The sequence below is a fragment of the Strigops habroptila genome, chromosome 15 (assembly GCF_004027225.2).
Source record: "Strigops habroptila isolate Jane chromosome 15, bStrHab1.2.pri, whole genome shotgun sequence".
Taxonomy (NCBI): domain Eukaryota; kingdom Metazoa; phylum Chordata; class Aves; order Psittaciformes; family Psittacidae; genus Strigops; species Strigops habroptila.
The window spans coordinates 11,136,801-11,156,199 of NC_044291.2; the positions used below are offsets into that span (position 1 = coordinate 11,136,801).

At 60.3% G+C, this 19,399-nt stretch overlaps 3 protein-coding genes across 3 annotated transcripts; all 3 read right to left on the bottom strand.

The window, feature by feature from the left end:
• Positions 1–57: 57 nt before the first annotated feature.
• LRRC26 (leucine rich repeat containing 26) lies at positions 58–1,737 on the bottom strand. The gene is made up of 2 exons (XM_030507412.1): positions 1,194–1,737; positions 58–305 (listed from the first exon to the last, which is right to left on the bottom strand). Exons 1-2 carry the CDS (start codon positions 1,735–1,737, stop codon positions 58–60), a joined length of 792 nt encoding a protein of 263 aa, XP_030363272.1.
• A 4,361-nt stretch (positions 1,738–6,098) lies between these two features.
• On the bottom strand, positions 6,099–6,605 carry RNF224 (ring finger protein 224). The gene has a single exon (XM_030506854.1). It carries the CDS (start codon positions 6,603–6,605, stop codon positions 6,099–6,101), a length of 507 nt encoding a protein of 168 aa, XP_030362714.1.
• Positions 6,606–10,871: 4,266 nt separating this feature from the next.
• Positions 10,872–13,023, bottom strand: CYSRT1 (cysteine rich tail 1). The gene is made up of 2 exons (XM_030506855.1): positions 12,943–13,023; positions 10,872–12,401 (listed from the first exon to the last, which is right to left on the bottom strand). Exon 2 carries the CDS (start codon positions 12,389–12,391, stop codon positions 11,972–11,974), a length of 420 nt encoding a protein of 139 aa, XP_030362715.1. The 5' UTR covers positions 12,392–12,401; positions 12,943–13,023; the 3' UTR covers positions 10,872–11,971.
• Positions 13,024–19,399: the final 6,376 nt, after the last annotated feature.

Below are 19,399 nucleotides of genomic sequence, written 5' to 3' on the forward strand. Positions count from 1 at the left end.
CCCCCAGCAGTGGGGCAGAGGGAGCTCAGCATCGTCTTGGGGGACTCAGCGGCCCCTTCAGATGCAGGATCTCCTTGAGACATGGGGTTCCTTGCGCAGGTTGTGGTAAACCACCACGACGGAGCCTGTGAAGGTGCAGAAGAAGATGCTGGCCATGAAAGAGAATGGTCCAATGATCATGAAGGTGATGTAGTGCTGGGCAGAGAGCGAGGTCTCCTGACATTGCCTGAAGGACTCATTCCCAAAAGCCATGATCGGATACTTGTTCAGTTGCTCCGGGACACTGCAGAGGAGCAAGCTCTTCTCTGGAAGAGAAAATCAGTGCCAATGGGCACACTGGGCCACTGGGACAAGGCAAGTGTCAGGGACAGAGGGGATGGCAGGTTTGTATGGGACCAGGGCAGGAGGACAAGGGCTAGGCTGACCAGGATTACCCAGGGCAGGATATGAAGGAGGGCAGTGAGGGTTCAGGGCTCATCTACATCCTGCGCCCTGGGGAGTGGGATGGGATGGGGAGGTGGGAACAGTGCTGGAGGGGGCGCTGGAAAATAGGCTTGGGGCAGATGGTAGATGGGGCAGGGAAGGTGCAGGCTTGGTTCCCAGAGGACACATGTGAGAAGCAGTGAGCAGCCAGCCTGGAGAGGCCACAGAAGATCACAGCCAGCACGAGTGACGGTCACTCATCCAAGCTGGAAGCAAGCAGGAGCAGTGGCAGCAGAACGAGAGATCTTGCTGTCAGAGCTGACTCTGACCAAGGTTCATGGGGAAGAAATGCAGGATCAGCCCCATGTTCATGAAGGCACTGGGGAAGGGGCTGAAGGCACTGAGTCCTAGCTGCATCAGCAGTGGTGCCCATTGCGAGCACACCTGACCCTCAGCATGACAGGGCTGGTGCCACTGCTGGGGACAGCACTGGGTGCCTGTAGCTGGGACATTGCCCAGTCCTCTTCTCCAGGCACAAGGACCAAGGGTGGGCACCAGGTAGCAGACCAGGGATGCAGACACCCAAGCAGACACAGGAGCTGCCATGGCCTGAGGATGGGACCTGGGGAACCTCCCCATACCCCCATGGACACCCACCATTGCAAGCCCACAGCTGCTGGCAGCAGGGTGCTGGGTGCAGCCTCAGCCCTGACGGGGTGACCAGCGAGCATGGAGCGGGGGGCTTGGGGACATGGTCCTCGGGCACTCACCTCGCACTTTGTCCCTGTTGTGGCTGAGCCAGCGCCAGAGAGGCAGGATGCTGCAGCTGCACCCCCAAGGGTTGTCCTGCAGGAAGAGGGCTCGGAGCTGGGGTAGCACTCGCAGCACCCCAGGCTCCAGCTGCCTCAGCCTGTTTCCACCCAGGTTCAGCTTGGTGAGGTTGGTGAGGGGCAGGAAGGTTTCAGGGGTCAGCACGGTCAAGTAGTTGTCGCTGAGATCCAGCTCCTGCAGGGCCCCGAGCCCCACCAGTGCCTGGCTGTGGATGAGCCCTAGATGGTTGTGGGGCAGGCTCAGCACCTGCAGCCCTGGCAGCGGCGGGAAGGAGCGTGGCCCCAGCACCGTGATGAAGTTGTAGTCGAGCCACAGGGCGCTGGTGTTGGTGGCCAGGCCCGGGGGCACCTCGCGGAGCCCGTGCTCGCTGCAGTCCACGTTCTCCATGGAGCAGCGGCAGGCAGCGGGGCAGCACTGCGAGGGCAGCGGGCGCAGCAGCAGCAGCCAGGCCAGCACCATGCCGCGGCACCACCAGCACCCCATGGCTGACCACTGAGCGACGGGCGCTTCTGGACCTCCAGAACCGGGGCTTCCCCACGGGCAGGATCCCTGGTGCCCGTCGCCTTGTCCAGCCACTCGGTACCCTCAGTGGTGATGGCTGGAGGTGCTGCGCTCCCGGGAGCGGTGGATGTGCAGCCCCGGAGCCGATGCACTCCCGGGAGTGGTGGATGTGCAGACCCGGAGCCGCTACGCTACCGGGAGCGGTGGATGTGCAGCCCTGGAGCCGATGAGCTTCCAGCCCCGGTTTTGCCTCAGGGTGGAGCTGAACTTTTCTCAGCAAATATTTCCGTGGTAATGCCTGCCCTGGCAAGGTGCTGGGCCGAGCCCTCGTCCCTCCCTCTGCTAGGCATCGCTCCAGCCAGGTAAGCAGCCAGCTCGGCATGGCCCGGGATTAACTGCTTGTGTGTGCTGCAGGCTGGAGAGCTGGAAAAAAGCAAAACCAGACCCAACTCTTGGCCTCCGTTCTCCCCATGGATGTGCTGCCTCATCATAGGATCATAGAATTGTTTGGGTTGGAAGGGAACTTACAGCTCATCCAGTTCCAACTCCCTGCCATGGCAGGGACACCTTCCAAACCCCACCACCAGCAATGCCCCAGGTTGCTCCAAGCCCCATCCAACCTGGCCTTGAACACTGCCAGGGATGGGGCAGCCACAGCTTCTCTGGGCATCCTGTGTCAGCGTCTCACCACCCTGACAAGGAAGAACATCAGCCATGTACAGAGGGTTGTATGGACCCAGGACCCCCATAACTAGCTAGAGTGGGATAAAGCTTAAGTTGTACCATCAACAGATGTAACCCCATCTTCTGTGCTGGCTCACCCTGCCCAGAGGTCCTCAATGGGGAGCACTGCTGGGAGCCATGGGCCACCCCACTGAGCCCAGCCCTTAGCCAGACTCTGTTTGCCCTTGGCAGGAGACCACAAGCCATGCCAGAACGAGGAGGTTTAGGTTGGCGGTCCCATGGGCCAACCTCCTCCCCCCCACCAGGACCACACATTTGGGTGCACACTGGGGACACGCAGGAGCCCCTACATTAGAAGCTGCGGGAAAGGTGAACCTGCTGGGCTGCAGCCACCCAAAACTTGTTTACCCTGGCCCTGGCATGGCAGCACCAGCTCGAGAGGGCTCAAAGTCTGCCCCCACCCTGTTTATACCCGCTCCGGTTTCAAGCTGCTGAAGCCCCACAGCAGCAGGTTGGAGAGGAGAGGTGTCACCTCTTGGTGTCTCTGGCAGAGCTCGGTGGACACCTGGGACCAGAGGACACAGCCAGCAGCACACCATCCCACTGGCAGTCCAGAGAGGGGACACCATCCTCTACACACACCACGGCAACTCCTGTCTAGTTTACAACCCTCATACTGGGTCACATTCCTGGAGGAATCTCTGGCACCTCTGCCTGGTGGCCAAAGGGGTGGGAGGGCAGCAAGGCAGTGCACGGGGTGTTCCCAAATCTGGGCCAGAAGCAGCAGGCAGGAGATTTATTAATAGCATCTGGAGGAGCTTTGGGTTGTTTATCTATCCTGCAGCAAACTCGGTTTTACCGCATTAATCCCCATCTGGAAGTAATTCAGAGGAATCCTACAGCCCAGCCCAGCCCCGGAGCGGGGCACAGACCTGCAGTCACATGGCCCTGCAGCACCAGCTCATCCCACCCATAGCTGTGGGCTATATGGGAACCGGAATTTTTAGGGAGCCCTGTCCCAAAATGCTCTTCCTCCCCAGGGGATGCATTGCCTGTGGCCACCTGGGATCAGGTGGGAATGGCAAAATTCATTGAGGGGGGAAAATAACCCAAAATACTATTTATTTAATAGAGTATTTGTGCTCAGAGACCCCAAGAGCTGCAAACCCACCTCAGCCCCTCGCTGTCACCCCACTGCACACTCCATGGCATGTGGCAGGAGGGATGTCCCCAGTGTCCTACATGCAGGCAGGGGCACCAGCCAAGTGCAAGACTGGTGCTGGCTGTGCCTTGCCCCACTACTGTCTCCTGTTTTGCAGACATTGGCTGCAGCAACTGCAGGCTGGTGACACTTTGGGGTTCTGCCCCCCAGCAGTAACAACACTGTACCTTCACACATGCTGCCAGTGCTCATCAGTGTCCCTTCCTCTGGACCCAGCACCCACAGGGAGAGCCCAGGTCCCTGTCCCCGGCCAGGGCTGTACCCACCAGTGCCCTGTTCCCCACTGGGGTTTAGGATTCCACATGGAACAGCACAGCCTGGCCCCAGGGTAGCTCCAGGAGAGGCTGCTCCGAGCACCCGCTCTGCAAGGGCAGCCTGGGTGGCCTGTGCTGACTGCTCTGGCAAAGGGATGTAAATCAGGATGCAAAGACTGTTCCCACAATGAAGTGATGGAGGGGCAGATAAACTCCTTCAGACACTGGCAGGGAGCAGCAGGGACATGCACAGAGGCACGCAGCAAGGGCCAAGCTTCATAGTCCTGGTGCTGGGAGATGCAGTGGAGCAGGAGTGGGAGCACAGAGGCAACGACCTGGGTCAAGGGACAGGGAACCGTGGGTCTTGGTCACCCTCCACTGTTGGAAAGCTGGGACCCAAGGTGGGGCAGAGCACAGGGTCCTGCTGGCACCTTTGTACAGAGCCATGCTTGGAATGGGGATGGGACCTTCCCAGACTGTTCCCAACATCCACCATTAAGTATTTGGGGAGAAATGAAAATAGAGGGGAAGATGCTAAGACTCTGTGTTAGCTTTTCTCGTGTCCTTAAAGGCTTTAGTTTATTGCATGTTTCCATGTGACTAAAGACCTGAGGCAGGCTCGAACCACACCACACTTCTGCTGTCCCCCCAGACACCTCTGGCCTGGGACATCCCTGGTGCTCCTGCTTCCATGGCTGGAGCTGCCCAGGCTGGGCTCTGCTGGGAACAGCTCAGCTCAGACTCTTTCTGGCAGGTGACACCAAGTGGTAGAACTGTGCATGGGTGTTGTACATGGGGTGGGTGCTGTGCAGGTGATGGGTGTTTTATATGGGGTGGGTGCTGTGCAGAGGATGGGTGCTGCGCATGGGGTGGGTGCTGCACGTGGGGTGGGTGCTACACATGGGATGGGCGCTGTACATGGGGTGGGCACTGTGCATGGGATGCTGCACAGGGTATGGGTGCTGGACTCCTCTGGCCGCAGCCCTGGGACCCAGTGCAGGGGACCACCAAGCACCAGGACAGCCCAAGGGACACAGGATCACTGCTGGCCCCAGGGAGTGCAGGCTCGGATCACCTGCTGAGCCCCGAGGGGCACCTGTGGTGCCTGCTGGTGGGATATTGGAAGAGTGCATAAACCACATGAAAAATGGATGCGGGAAATGGGCCCTGTGGAAGGACCACAAAAGCTGCCCAGGTGGCGCCAGGCCCTACCCAAGAACCGTGTTGGTATCACCCTGGTGGACCCCAGTCCTCCACATCTGGCCTCTGTTAAACCCACACCCAGATGTTTGTGATCTCACCCGTGCACCCGCTCTTTGGGGTCAGGCAGGGAAAGCCTTGCTGGCAGCAAAGGCATGGCCTGGAGAAACAGCAAAAGGGCTGAAGCAGGGGGTTTGCATGGATGTGAGGCAGGGAGGTGGGAGAGGAAAACCAAACCTGGCACGAGCCACAGAGCACAAGAGCAATCAGGAGCTCCTGTGGGCTCTGCTCTCTTCCCATACAGGAGCAAAGTAGGTGGTGGACAGATAAATCCAAAGAGCTGGAGCAACCTGTTGTGGTCTCCTGATAACTCTGTCATCCTCGATTTCAACTGTCTAGCTACCCCAACACCCAAATTCCTTATGCAAGTGGCCAACAGAGCAACTTACAGGAAAGCAACCTGCTGGGTAGATCACTGCTCCCCATCCCAGCCCCAACATGGGGGGCCTTGCCCCAGCCTTGCCCTGGGCTTACCAACAAATATGACCAAGACATGCAGGCCAGCAGGGCCAATGGAGCACGGTTTAATGGATGTGAAGCTTTCAGGGTGTTGGACATGGCCCAGAGTATAATTGTGTCACCTCCCATGTCCCCAGGGGTGCTTGGTGGAGGTGTCCCTGTTCAAGAGCCACGTGCATGGAGAAGCCAGGGATGAGCAAGCCCCAGGGCAGGGACCAGGGACCATCCGTGATGGCTGGGTCAGGCTTCTGAGTGGGCAGGATGAGGGGTTGAAGGCATCCTCATCTACCCTGTTGCACCCCAAATCCCAGCAGGATGGACACCGGCAGGATGGGCAGCAAGCCCTGAGCAAGCTGAAGCCCTTCCCAGGCTGCCAGCACAGCCATGCTGCTCCTGTCCACACGTGGGCAGTGGGGTGCCCAGCAATGGTCCCAGACTGCAACCCAGCAGCCCCCTCCTTGCACTCAACTCTCAAAGGCCGCTGTCACCCCGCAGCATGAGCACGGCTGGCAGCAGCCATGCCGGGGGAACGGCGCTGGAGGCACTGTGTCTTGGCACAGCCCCACTGGCTGCTGTGTCACCACCTTCTCCTTGCATGAGCTCTTGGTGGCTGAGTTGGGATGGGACCGCCCGGGCACCTGGGGATGCTCCTTGTCAGCCTTGACGGCGAGGAAGGTGGCCAGGTCGAGGTCGAGCATGGCAACGCCACCGCGTGGTGTGGGTGTGTTTTGGCGGCACTGTGGGCAGGGGATCCAGCGCTGCTCGTTGGCCACGGCGTCCAGGCGCTTCAGGCAGGCCTGGCAGAAGGTATGGCCGCAGTAGAGCCGGCGCGGCAGCCGCACGCCCAGGTCATAGGAGGAGTAGCAGATGATGCACTCGATGCGTTGGCTGCCCCTGCTCGCGGTGCGCGAGTGGACCCTGATGCACGGCCCCGTGTCCTCTGCCCGTGGGCTGCCGCTGGCCTCAGACATGCTGGGGATGAGAGGGTGAGAGGAGCTGTCAGCCTCACAGCCAAGGAGGAGTCCCACGGGATGTGCATCCAATGTGGGAGAGATGGGGACCACCCCCCTCTGGTGGTGGGTTCCCAGGAGCACCAGGCTCCCTGCATCCTTGCCTGCTGCCTGCATGCCCCATGGCCAGCCCTGCCTCGAAGAGCAGGACCCAGGCCCAGCTCTGGGCTCCTCAGTACAAGAAAGATAACAAGCTACTAGGAAAGGTCACTAGGATGCTCAGGGGTCTGGAGCATCTCTCTTACAAGGAGAGATTGCGGGAGCTGGGCCTGGTTAGCCTGGAGAAGAGCAGCCTGAGAGAGGATCTCATCAATGCAGATCAGTATCTCAAAGGTGGGTGCCAGGAGGATGGTGCCAGACTCTTTTTAGTGGTGCCCAGAGAAAGGATGAGGAGCAATGGCCGTAAACTAACACACAACAAGTTTCACCTCAACATGAGGAAGAACTTCTTTATGTTGACAGTGGCAGAGCCCTGGAACAGGCTGCCCAGGGGGGTTGTGGAGTCTCCCTCTCTGGAAACATCCCAAACCCACCATGGACACATTCCTGTGTGACCTGCTCTGGTCTGGCCTCGGCAGGGGTTGCACTGGATGATCTCCAGAGGCCCCTTCAACACCAACAATTCTGGAATTCTGTGACCTTGCCCCTACAGTGGATTCTCCCTGCATCCATGGGGGATGCGTTAACCCCATGCCATGTGCATCTGGGGCTGAGAGCTCTGCCAGCTTTGCCATCCCAAAGGGAATAAGGGCTGGACAGATCTCAGCAGCCTGCTCAGGTGAATGTGAGGTGGGCAGGAGTGGGTTTGCGTGGACCAGAGAGCAGCGCTCAGACGACCAGGCAGTGCCGCAGCCCTGCTCCTTACCAGCCCCGGGCCATGCCAGGCCACCATGGCATCACTGTCAGCATCATGGGATGGACATGCCAGAGGAGTTGAGGGGTCTGGCCTCATCTCAGGTGGAGTCTGGTAACCACCACGGTGCTTGAAAACCTCTGCCAGAGGCTACCAAGACCCCTCTCCCCCTCTGTGAGTGACCTCAAGCCTTTTGGTGTCCACGGGTACACTCCTCCACCCTATTCCCCCATTCCTACCTGTCCTGAGATGCTCCCCCAGGGCCTCAGGGGAGGCGGCAGAAGAGCTGCACTGTCCCGGGGGGCTGTGGCAGTCCCATTGGGAGCATTGGGAGCCCAAGACACCAGCAGCTCCCAGCCAGGTTCCGGCGGCTGCTGGTGGCTGTGGCAGTGGGAAGGGGCTCACCTTTCAGGGACAGGCACGCTATTGGATCTGGGAGATTGGGTTACAAGCACCCGGATAGCACAGCCTCGGAAATCCAAGCCCCAGGAGGGGTCATTAACCACCCGTCTCTGCTTCATGAGCAGAAGGAACTGTGACCATGAGACCAAGGAGCTCTGGACCAGGAGTGGAGAGTGCTTGGACATTGCTCTACCTGGGCAGCAGCGTCGGAGTCTCCCACAGCCCCGGCTACCCCCCACGAACAAGAACATCTGGGCAGATGTTGGCCAATGGAGACACCCCATCGCACTGAACCGCACTCATCCATCCCCAGGTGATCTGGGCTGTGGTGGGGCGGGAGGCGCAGTGAGACCCCCAGGGTGCAGGGGCTGAGGCTGGCACAAGGACATGGCTCCTGTGTGGTCCAGGCAGGCAGCACCCATGTGTGGGGTGATGCTCCTCATCCAGTGCCTGGGGGTGATGCATCCGTGACCTGCCCTTGGTCCAGCAGCAGCACTGCAGCCTCTGCACCGAGCAGGGGATGATTTCAAAGGTGGAGTGTGGCAGGGGAATAGATCCTGGAGGAGAAAAGCACATCCTGGAGCCAGGGCAGGACTGCCAGACACCCGGCAGCATTTCTGCATAGGAGCAGGAGAGGGCAGCAGCTCCTGCCGCAGGCAGCAATGCGGGCAGGGATACAGGCAGTACTCTCCTGTGCTGCCTGCTTACCAAACATCTCCCCAGCTCTCGGTCCTATGCGTCCCCAGGCGCAGGGAGGGCACCCCAAGGCAGGGCTTTGCCCTCCCCTTACCGTACTGGCAGCAGGCAAGGGACGTAGCTGTGCCAGGGACCCCAGTTGTGGCCAAACCCAGTGGCCAAGGTGGGGCAAGGGCCATGTGCCCTTGGGCAGATCAGGACCCAGCTTTGCCCTGGCATCTCTGGGTACCACCAGGATGGGTGGCAGCACCCTGGGAGCTGGCAGTGCTGGAGCCCAGATGAGCAGCATGCTCCTTCCAAGGCCATGTGCCCAGGGATTTGCAGGCAGCTGAGTGCCTGGGGATGTCTAGGCACGTCCCAAAGCTGGCAAGAGTCACTCTCCCACCCAAAGCACAGTGCTGGCATTGCTCATCTGCGACAGAGTGAGCTACGGAGGATGTGTCAGTCCCTTTGGGCAGTAGGAGCCTACATGGCTGAGAGGGATGGGCTTGTCTCCCTGCACAACTGAGGTACCCCTGGCACTGCCTTGGCTGCCTCTCCTTGCAGAAATGTGCACACACACAGAGGCACCCTGCCTGTCCCCCTACCTCCCTGCAGCCCCTGCCCAGCCCCTGCCCATCTCGTGTCCCCCTCCCATATGCCACCAGAGCTGTGTCCTCTTGAGGGGTTGTCCACACTATTGCCACACTATTCTGCCTGTTGCATGCAAGCCATGGTGTGGGGCTGTGCACCCCGGCTCACCCACCCTGCACCCCACAGAGCCTGGGGTGGGGGGAGCCCTTGGTGACATGGGCTGTGCATCTTGCAGGGTGACACCGGGGGCTCGCTGTCTAAAACCAGCCCCCAGTGCTGGCTGCACTCCTGAATCCAGGCACAGGGGAAGCGTCTCTGCAACCAGCAGTGACACACATGGGTGGGAAACGTGTTTTCCTGCTCCCAGGACTCATCCCAAGAGCTGCAGGGACCTTGGGCACAGCGGGACAGGGAGCGGCACCTGCAGGGCAGGGGAAAGGTCTGCTCGAGATGAGCCAGCGCCACGCATCAGCTCCCATGCTCCACACGAGGGAGGTGGCAACGCTCCAGCGCAGCCCTGCGCACCCCTGAGTGCCCTGCAGAGATGAAACACACCCAAGAGCACCCACGGCACCCTGCCCGTGTCACCCACAGCCCCGCCAAGGTCTGAAGTAGCAGCATCCTGTGCCCTCCCTCCCCTGCTCACCCCACCCCACCCCACCCCCCCCCCAGCCTTCCTGCTGCTCTGGTTTAATCATTGCCCAGTGTCTGCCCAGCCTCTCCCACCTTGTTTGCCATCGCCCCAGAGTTATGCAGAGCGAAGGGCAGCAATGACACGGCACCACAGGCAGATGCTGCACCTTGCCAGCGCCCTGACCGCCCCCCTTGTCCTCCTGGGGCTCTGCTGAAGGCCCCGTACCCCCGGCCGGGGACACTCTTCCCTCCCCAAACCCTGTTTGTCCCGGTGTTTATCAGACCCCGGGCACGGAGCAGCCTCTGCGGGTGCGGGTTTCAGCCAAGCTAAGGTGGTGACACCAAACCCTGCCCAGCCGCGCCGCGGCTGGGCTCCATGGCAGGGCAGGGCTGGCGTCGAGGCCACCAAAGCAAACACGGGGTGGATCTGCCTGTCCCCGCGCCAGGGCTGCTCCAGGCAGGGCGAACAAGAGTGCTCCTTGTGCAGGACAAGGCAGGCGCAAACGGTCAGGGCTCTGCCCTGCAGCGCTGCCAAGCCACTGCCACCCCAGTGCAGAAGCTCACAGGGGTGGTGGGATTTCAAGGGCGGTGGGTTTCCTTACAGGCAGTGGTGGGCTGCCGGTGCTGTTGTGGTCCCAGTGCTGGTGGGGTCCCAGGGGGTCGCAGCCAGCCAGGGCAGTACCACAACTCCCCTGTTCCCCAGTCACGAAGCTGCACCTTTCCCAGCCCTCCCCAAATCCAGACTCCCTCTTTCCAGAAGACAGGACAGCATCTGGCTCGGCAAGGGCAGGCTAAGCACCAGCCCGCAACCCCAGGCAGACAGGCAGGCACTGGCTGTACTGGAAACTCCAGGGCAAGGGGAGTGTTGGGCCCCTGCTGGGAGCTGAGGAGCTCATGGTGCCACTGCTGTTGCCCCACGTCAGCACTGCAACAGTTAAACCTGGTTTTGAAGGCAAAGGAGAGGGCTGGGTGCCTGCTGCACTGCCCTTCCACAACGCAGGGATAAGCCAGAAGGAACAGAGGAATCCCAGAAAACCCAGGGCAGAGGAGGGAAGAGGAATAAACCTTGGCAGGGGAGAAGACGGCTGTGATTTTATTTGTAGCACCTTGAAGTCATCCACTAACACACGCACTTTTTCCAAGCCCTGCAGACCAGGCAGATCCTGCAGCAGCTTCTCAGCCAACACAAGGGCCAGCTTGTTCCAGGACAGTGGCGCCAGCCTCAGCCCAAAACCCAGCCCAGAGTCCCCCCCACCCCGGCAGCACTGCAAGAGCCCAGCAGGCTCCTCACCCACCATTCTCCATGCCCAGGGAGTCCCAGAAGGCCAATGATAAGGATCTCCATCCCAAGTGGGGTGCCCCAGTGCTCTCTGGACCTAGACCCAACGCAGTGTGGAGCTCAGGCCGGGATGCTCACCCAGGATAGGGTGTGCCCAGCACTCAACAAGCCTGGCAGGAGGAACCAAAAGGGGCCAGGGGTGTTCTGGCACTGGGATGTTAACACCCACAGCCATGCTGTGCCATGGGGCGCTGCCCAGCACCCTGCCATGCTTTGTTTGTCCATCCTTCCCATCTCCTTCCCTCTGTCCCACAGGCAGTGTACCAGGGGGGAGCGGTACCCAGCCGGAGCTTGGTGCGGCGGCTGTCCCATCCCATGGTGCTGTGGGTGGCGGATAACTCAGTTCTGGGGATGTGGGTCCCAATCCTAGATGGGAACATGTCCCTGGCTCCCCTCCAGGAGGATGACCATGACGATGCCCTCCTCTGCCACACACACAGGGCTGCCATCACCCAAACCCACCCTCTGGCAAGCCAGCAGTGCTTGCACTGTCCCCGCAGCCAGAGGTTCCCCAGCAAGGGCAGAGTCAGTGCATGGGCTCACAGGCTCGAAGTGCTGCCCCAACCCCAGTGCAGGCTCTTCTCAGTGGCATCTGAACAGGCATACACCATCCTCAAGGCTCCCGAGCCTCAGTGGGGCAGGAGGGACATGCCCTTCTCCCACACCCCACACTGGGCTCTCCGGACGTGGCGGGTGCCCATCACTGGCGTATATGGCTGCAGAGCTCACGGTGGAAAGCAATGGCAGAGTCCAGCCAGTGCCACCTCCCAGCTGCCAGCTCGGCCGGGTGCCATGTCCCCATCCCATGGTCAGCACGTCCCACAAGGGCCCTTAGGAGACAACACAGCAGCACTTTCTGCAGTGGGAGCAGCACTTGCAGCACCCGCATCCCCCACTGGCCTCCAGCTCCTGGCTCTTGGGTGGCTTGTCCAGGGTGACAGTGTAGAAGGAGTTGGACAATTCCCTGTTGGGCATCCTCAGGCTGGCGTAGGGGTTGTAGGGGCGGGACCAGGACTTCTCCGTGGAAATAGCTGGTCTGTTCCAGCTGCCAGCAGGGTCTTCCTGCTCCTCCGTGTAGGTGGGCACAGCTGCAGGGTTGGCGATGACGGTGGGCTCATCCTTCAGGTAGTGAGTGATGAAGCTTTGCTGGAACTGTGCCCGTGGGATGTTGACGCTGGCATAAGGGTTCTCCAGGCTGATGCCACGATCCATGTCCCTGCTTGCTGTCAGCACGCGAGGCCCAGCTGGCATTGCCCAACTCCTGTGAGACAGAGACCCGCCATAACCCGGGGTGCAGGGGGGTGTCAGTGCTGGGGTTGTTCTCAATCAAGAGGAAGGAACCTCCAGCAGACCCCACCGGTTTGGGAGCAGGGAGCACAGCTCTGCACCCTGCTCCGTGCCAGCCCAGGGGACCCCACATGCAACCCACTGGCTTGTGGCCCTGATGGCAGAGCCAGGAGGGGACGCAAGTGAAGTGTGACACATGGGCAGGGAGACATGGGGGTGGGCAGGGTGCTGGGGGTCAGAGGGGAGGCTGGGCGGGAGACAGGGTGCAGACAGGACAGTGGGGTGGAAGCCTCTGGAGGGGCCAGGCTCAGAGGTGGGAGCAGGCACCGGGGAGAGGAGTGGGGAGAAGAGCAGTGCAGGGGGGAGGAGAGGCAGAGGCAAGGGTAGGAGAGCACAGGACCGCGGTATGGAGAGGGCAGGGGCAGCGGCCGGAGCAGGCGGGGGGCAGAGAGGAAGCGGGGCTGGGACAGGGGCTGGTCCGGAGGAGTGGGACAGGCACCGCGCTGGGCACTCACCGACCGCGCGGCTCCGGTCGCTCCGGGACCGCTTCTGCCGCCGGCAGCGCTTCCTCCTGCACGGACCGCCCTGTCCCGCCCGGCCCCGCCCCGCCCGGCCCCAACCGCCCTGTCCGGCCCCGGCACCCACCAGCCGACCCGGCACCCACCGACCGACCTGGTACTCACCTACCGGCACTGTCCACACACCCACCGACCCAGCACCCACCACCTGGCACCCACAGCTTGGCTCGGCACCCACCAACCGACCCTCACCTGCACTGGACACTGGCACCAGGAGGGGGCACAAGGAACTGGTCACCAGCATAAGGCATGGGGCACTGGACAGGAACACGGGGCACTGAGCAATGGGAACTGGGCACTGGCCAGAGGCACTGGGCAACGGGCAAGACAGTCAGTACTGAGCATCGTGCCCAAGCACCAGCACTGTTGCCTTGGGGCCTGGATCCTGCCACACTCTCAGTGTCACATAGCCAGTGCCCCTGTCCCCACCAGCAGCTGCCAGGGCAGTGCCCTCCCAGACTTGGTGCCCAGGAGTTTATCCGTGATGTGGGAGAAAAGGATCAAAGCTCCCTGAGGCTGACACGGGGCTGCTGAGCTCTGAGGAGGAAGGAGGGATGTTGCTGTGACCTTGAGCTCACATCATCAGCCTTTAGGGACATTCCTGGCAGTGTTCAAGGCCAGGTTGGACACAGGGGCTTGGAGCAACCTGCTCTAGTGGAAGGTGTCCCTGCCCGTGGCAGGGGGTTGGAACTGGATGAGCTTTAAAGTCCTTTCCAACACAAACCAGTCTGGGATTCTGTGATTCTATGGCACCTTGCCTTTAGGCAACAGGCAGGTGTCCACCTTGTCCTGGTAGGGACATCGTAGGTCCTTACAGAGGATGTAGTTGCTCCTGTTCCTGTTCCTTGCCAGGAGACCTGGGTTAATCCAATCCCCACCTGATGCCCTTGCTGAGGGACTGGTTCCAGGGATGCCACCACTATGCCCGTGGCCAGGGGGAAAGGAGCTGTTAAAGACACTGATGACCCAAGGACAAGTTGACCATCAGGAAACTGAGGCTGAAAGGAGAAGACAGCCAGATCAGGCCAAGGAGAGCAGCAGTGGAGGCTGGAATGGCTTTCCGAAGACAAGGCTGCAACCAGCCCCGCAGAGCTGGCACCGGAGCCAGAGAGGAATGGCATTATCCAGAAGGTACCTGGAGATGGGAGCTACCACGGTGAGATGCCGGGGAGGGACATCAGCTGGGATGGAGGCACTTCAGATTAAAGCTGGCACCCTGCTAGAAGAGGTTGTGTGGGGTCCACAGCCCCAGGCAGCAGCATGTGGGATGTCCCTACCCCAGAAAGCTCAGCAATGCCAATGGGGTGAGATTCATTGAGAGCCCCTTTGGGAGAGAGAAGCCTCTGAGGACACAGGGTGCCATTGCAGGGTCGGGGATGCCCCAGACCTGAGCTGTGCCGGGTGTGCAGCCTCACAGCCCACTGCAAGCAGAGCTGCTTGTGGACAGGGCTGTGCCTGGAAACCTGGGGCAAAAAGCCAAATGAGCAAGTTCCAAGGTGCTGGGAGGAAGAGAAATCGCTGCTGGAGAGTGGCACAGTGACATCCCCGTGCGAGCAGCGACAGGCTGTGAATGGGCAGGGCTGGGATTGCGGCTGGGAAGATGCTGGGAGCATGAACAAGGGCAAGGTGCTGCACATGGGTCAGGGCAATCCCACGCACAAACACAGGCTGGGGGAGACTGGATGGAGCAGCCTGAGGAGAAGGACTTGGGGGTGTTGGGTGAGGAGAAGCTCCCCATGACCTATCAGTGTGCGCTTGAGCCCAGAACCCCCCCACCCCGTGTGCTGGGCTACACCCCCTCAGTGTGAGCAGCAGGTCAGGGAGGGCATTCTCCCCCTTTGCTGTGCTCTGGGGAGACCCCCCTGCAGTCCTGCACCCAGCTCTGGGGCAACAGCACAAGAGGGACATAGAGCTGCTGGAGCTAGTCCAGAGGAGGCCACAGAGGTGCTGCAAGGGCTGGAGCAGCTCTGCTCTGGAGCCAGGCTGAGAGAGCTGGGCTAGTTCAGCCTGGAGAAGAGAAGGCTCCTTAAGGGGAGACCTTAGAGCAGCTCCAGTGCCTAAAGGGGCTCCAGGAAACCTGGAGAGGGGCTTTGGACAAGGGCCTGTAGGGACAGGACAAGAGGAATGGCTTTAACCTGCCAGAGGGGAGATTGAGATGAGCTCTTAGGCAGAAGCTCTTCTCTGTGAGGGTGCTGAGGCGCTGGCACAGGGTGCCCAGAGAAGCTGTGGCTGCCCCATCCCTGGCAGTGTTCAAGGCCAGGTTGGACACAGGGGCTTGGAGCAACCTGCTCTAGCGGAAGGTGTCCCTGCCCGTGGCAGGGGGTTGGACCTGGATGAGCTTTAATCTCCCTTCCAACACAAAACATTCTATGATTCTATGAACTACAGCAATCTCATGAATGCCTCATCTCACTATTGCTTCACACAGCAAAAAGGGCTTTATATTGTGTGTGGCACCACGGTCGTGTGGAGCTTCCCCAGCCCCAGGGGCGCTGCCAGTCACCAGGACACAAAAACTCACGGAGACATCGATGTGTTGTTGAGTATTCCCCTTCGGCTCCGGGGAGCTGCAGTGCCGCGGCGCAGGCACATGAGGGTGGTGATGCTCTTCCCAGCCCAGCAGCAGCGATGCAGAGCCGGGTTTCCTGGAGGGAAAGGTCTTGCCATCAGCTGGGGATCAGCTCGATGAGAGCCCCATCGCAGGTGGTGGCTTCTCGCCAAACCCTGGTGGGACTGAAAATACTTGTGTGGCAATAAGGAGAGCTCGTAGGTGGCCGGTGTGTGAGAATGGCATGGGATGAGTTGGGCCAGTGCAGTAATTGGAAGCCAAATCCCAGATTCAGGCTGTGTGAAACAAAGCCACAGATGGGTGGGATAATTTCAACCAGGACACCACAAGGGTCCCTCCATGGGCCCCTCTGCTGCGCGAGGTCTTCTCCAAGGCATTTGCCTTAATTCTTGGCTGCCTCCTCACTAAAAAGCAGAGGAAGAGGAACCACGCGGTGGCCCAGGGAGCAGGAGGCATTACTAGGGTGAGCACTGGCAAGGGGAACCCCTTGGGACTGGTGCCACCAGGCCCAGGGGCTCAGCTGGGCACCAGGTGAGTGGGGAGGAGGCTCTGGGGGCTGCAGGCATGAGAGTGACATGAAGGGGACTGATGGTTCATCTCTGAGGGGTGAGGTAGGGAGCACAGAGCAGGGATGGGGGATTTGTGGGCTCATGGCAGCTGTAGGAGCTCGTGCTCTGAGCCCTTCAGCAGCATGTCCTCATTTCCAGTGCCCCAGCATGGTACAAAATTCAGCTCATGCCCCCAGAGCCAGCCTGGCAGCCTGTGCTCAGCATCCTATCCCCAGCATCCCATCCCCAGCATCCCATCTCACCAGCACCCCATCCCACCAGCATCCCACCCCCACCATCCTGTACAGCCCGGTGTGGGCAAAGCAACCTGCCAGCCCCACAGCCGTGCCCCATTGCAAAGGGCCCATTTGCAGCCCCACACTGCTTGTCTCCAGGTAGTCTGCCTGTGGCATGCAACGGAGTGTCCCAAAGGATGGTGGCAGCTTTCAAAGCCAAAATGGAGCCTGGAAGTGACCAGCACAAGCTGCTCAATGAGAGGGATTGTCTGCAGTGCCAGTATGTGTCCTGTCACTTGGGTCAGCACATGGGCTGCATGCACCGGCAGGGCTCTGGGCCATGCACCCATCCTGCAGCAGGCCCAATCCTGCCCTCGACACCAGCTCCTGGGATTCAGCTCTGTACCAAGAGGCAGCACAGACTTCTCTGGCCCAACCCCCCCCTCCCGAGGCTCCAGTGCTCGCCCTGTACCCGTCTGCCTGGCTCAGCCATGTGGTGTAGGAGGGTGAGGATGCTGCAGAGGTGCATCTGCAACACCTGGTGTGTTTGGGCTCCTCTGAACATATGCTGCATGTCACCCAGCTACATAGAATCACAGAATCACAGACTGGTTTGTATTGGAAGGGAGATTAAAGCTCCTCCAGTTCCAACCCCCTGCCACGGGCAGGGACACCTTCCACTAGAGCAGGTTGCTACAAGCCCCTGTGTCCAACCTGGCCTTGAACACTGCCAGGGATGGGGCAGCCACAGCTTCTCTGGGCAACCTGTGCCAGCGCCTCAGCACCCTCACAGGGAAGAGCTTCTGCCTAATGTCTAATCTGAATGATCCCTGTTTAAGTCTAAAGCCATGACTCCTTGTCCTATCACTGCGGTCCCTGTTAAAGAGTCCATCTCCAGCATCCTTGTAGCCCCCTTCGCATACTGGAAGCTGCTCTGAGATCTCCACGCAGCTTCTCTTCTCCATCTGAACAGCCCCAATGTTCTCAGCCTGTCTCCATACGGGGGGTGCTTCAGCCCCAATCATCCTTGTGGCCTCCTCTGGACTTGCTCCAACAGCTCCGTGTCCTTCTTATGCTGAGGACACATGGGGGATGCTCAAGCTGTGGCTGCAGAGCCCAGAGCCCTGGCAGAGGATGCTGCATTCCTCAAGGATAACGAGGCCAGTAACTAACCCGATGTCGGGGCTGGCACAGCTGAACCACATGGCAGGAGCTGCTGGCTCCTGGCCTGCTGCCTGTGTCCCTGCAGGCCCGCGCCGGCCGCAGGAACCAGCACTGGAGCCGGTTTCCTTATCGCCCTCCGGCACTCACCCTCCGCACGGCTCCCCCGCGGCTCCTGGGCCCGGGTCATGCCGGGGCTTGGCAGCCGCGCGGGGGAAGCGCATTGTGGCTGCCCACTGCGACCGTGCGGGAGGAGAAAGCAAGGATTTCCTGGCCTGGAGCGAGTCCTTCCCGTCCCCTCCCAGCAGCTGAGTGCTGGAGCACTGAGGGTGGGCTGCTCCCGATGGGCTCTGGACTGGGAGCCAGTGGCTGCCCTTGTACAGAGCTGCTGTGAATGTGCAGACAAGAAGGAGGCAAGGAGAGAGCTGGGGCTCTTTGATTGACACCATCCCCAGTGACAAAATCCTCCCCAGCTCTATCCTGCCCACATGCAGAATCCCCGCTCGGGCAGAGCACAGAGCTGATGTCCCCATGTCCCCTCCTCACCCCCAGTTCTCATGTATCCGCACCTGCAGTGTGCCACCGGGATGGAGATGGTGCGGGGTGGCCTGGTGCCATTGCGCTTGAAGAAGGACAATTCACCCGTTGCCAACCTGAGCCCAGCACCCATGGCACATCAACATCAGTGCTGTGGGATTTGTGTCCAAATCTGCAGCTCCTTGCTCAGAGCAAGGCAGCAGCAAACAGCCCAGGATGTCTTCCAAGGCTAAACACTCGCTCACACTCAGAGACCTGGAAAATCATAGAATCACAGAATGGTTCAGATTGGAAGGGACCTTCAAAGCTCATCTAGTCCAACCCCCCCACAATGAGCAGAGACATCTTCAACTAGGTCAGGTTACTCAGAACTACATTCAAAATGGTCTGTAAGAGCCCCAGCTCATGGGTATGGCCGTGGTTTTCCCTCTGCAAACACCACATCTCCTTCCTGCGAAGGAAGAAGCTGGTCTGAGGTGAAGGCAGCTGCTGGCACCCACCTCTCAATGGGCTCCCTGCAGGCACCACTTTTGCTTTCATTGCAAATAGTCACCCTGGTTGATGCTGCAGTTTCTGCTGTGCTGCAACCAAATGGAGATCTGCACGATGACTACACCTGCTGATGGGTTTTTTAGGACAAAAGGCCAATTTCCTGCTATTTTTCCATGACTCAAAGTTTCCAGTCCTGGAATGCCTGCACCAGAAGGACTGTCACCCATCTCCAGGCCTGGAGCATCCCCAGCATTTGCCATCCTCCCCATGGATGGTCCGGGGATGGCACCATCCTGCCCCAGTGAAGGCTTTGCCATGGCCATCTGGGGATGCTCCCCTACAGACCCTGCCCAGCACCCCGCTCCCAGCGAAGCCCTTGGCTCCGGCTCTCTCCCAGCAGAGGTCTGGTTTCTGTCCTGCCGTCTGCTTGTCCTCCCTCACTGCAAACAGTCCCCGTTTGTTTGGCTCTCACTGCCGGCTGGAGCCGGGGCCGCGTGCCTGGCCCGCGGGTGCACAACGGCTCCTTGTTCACCGCCTCCCTCCCACTCACCCCTCGCCTGCTTTAGCAATTATCCCAATTAGCCGTGGCCTCTCTTTGCTCCCCGGCTGCTCTGCGCACCCGCATCCCTCCTGCTCTGTGCTGGTGGCACCTCCAGGCCGGTGGGACGTGGGCACAGGGGTGATGGGTGCCGGCTTCCCAGCCAGGAAACAGATGGGTTGTGGAAAATTGAGGTGTTTGGGATCCATACTGGATCCCAGGGCTCTCTTCAAACCTCTGTGGGGCTGTGCCTGAGCCTGCAGCTCCCGGGGTGCCAGCCCTGTGCCACTGGCATCTTCCTCTGCTCCTTCAG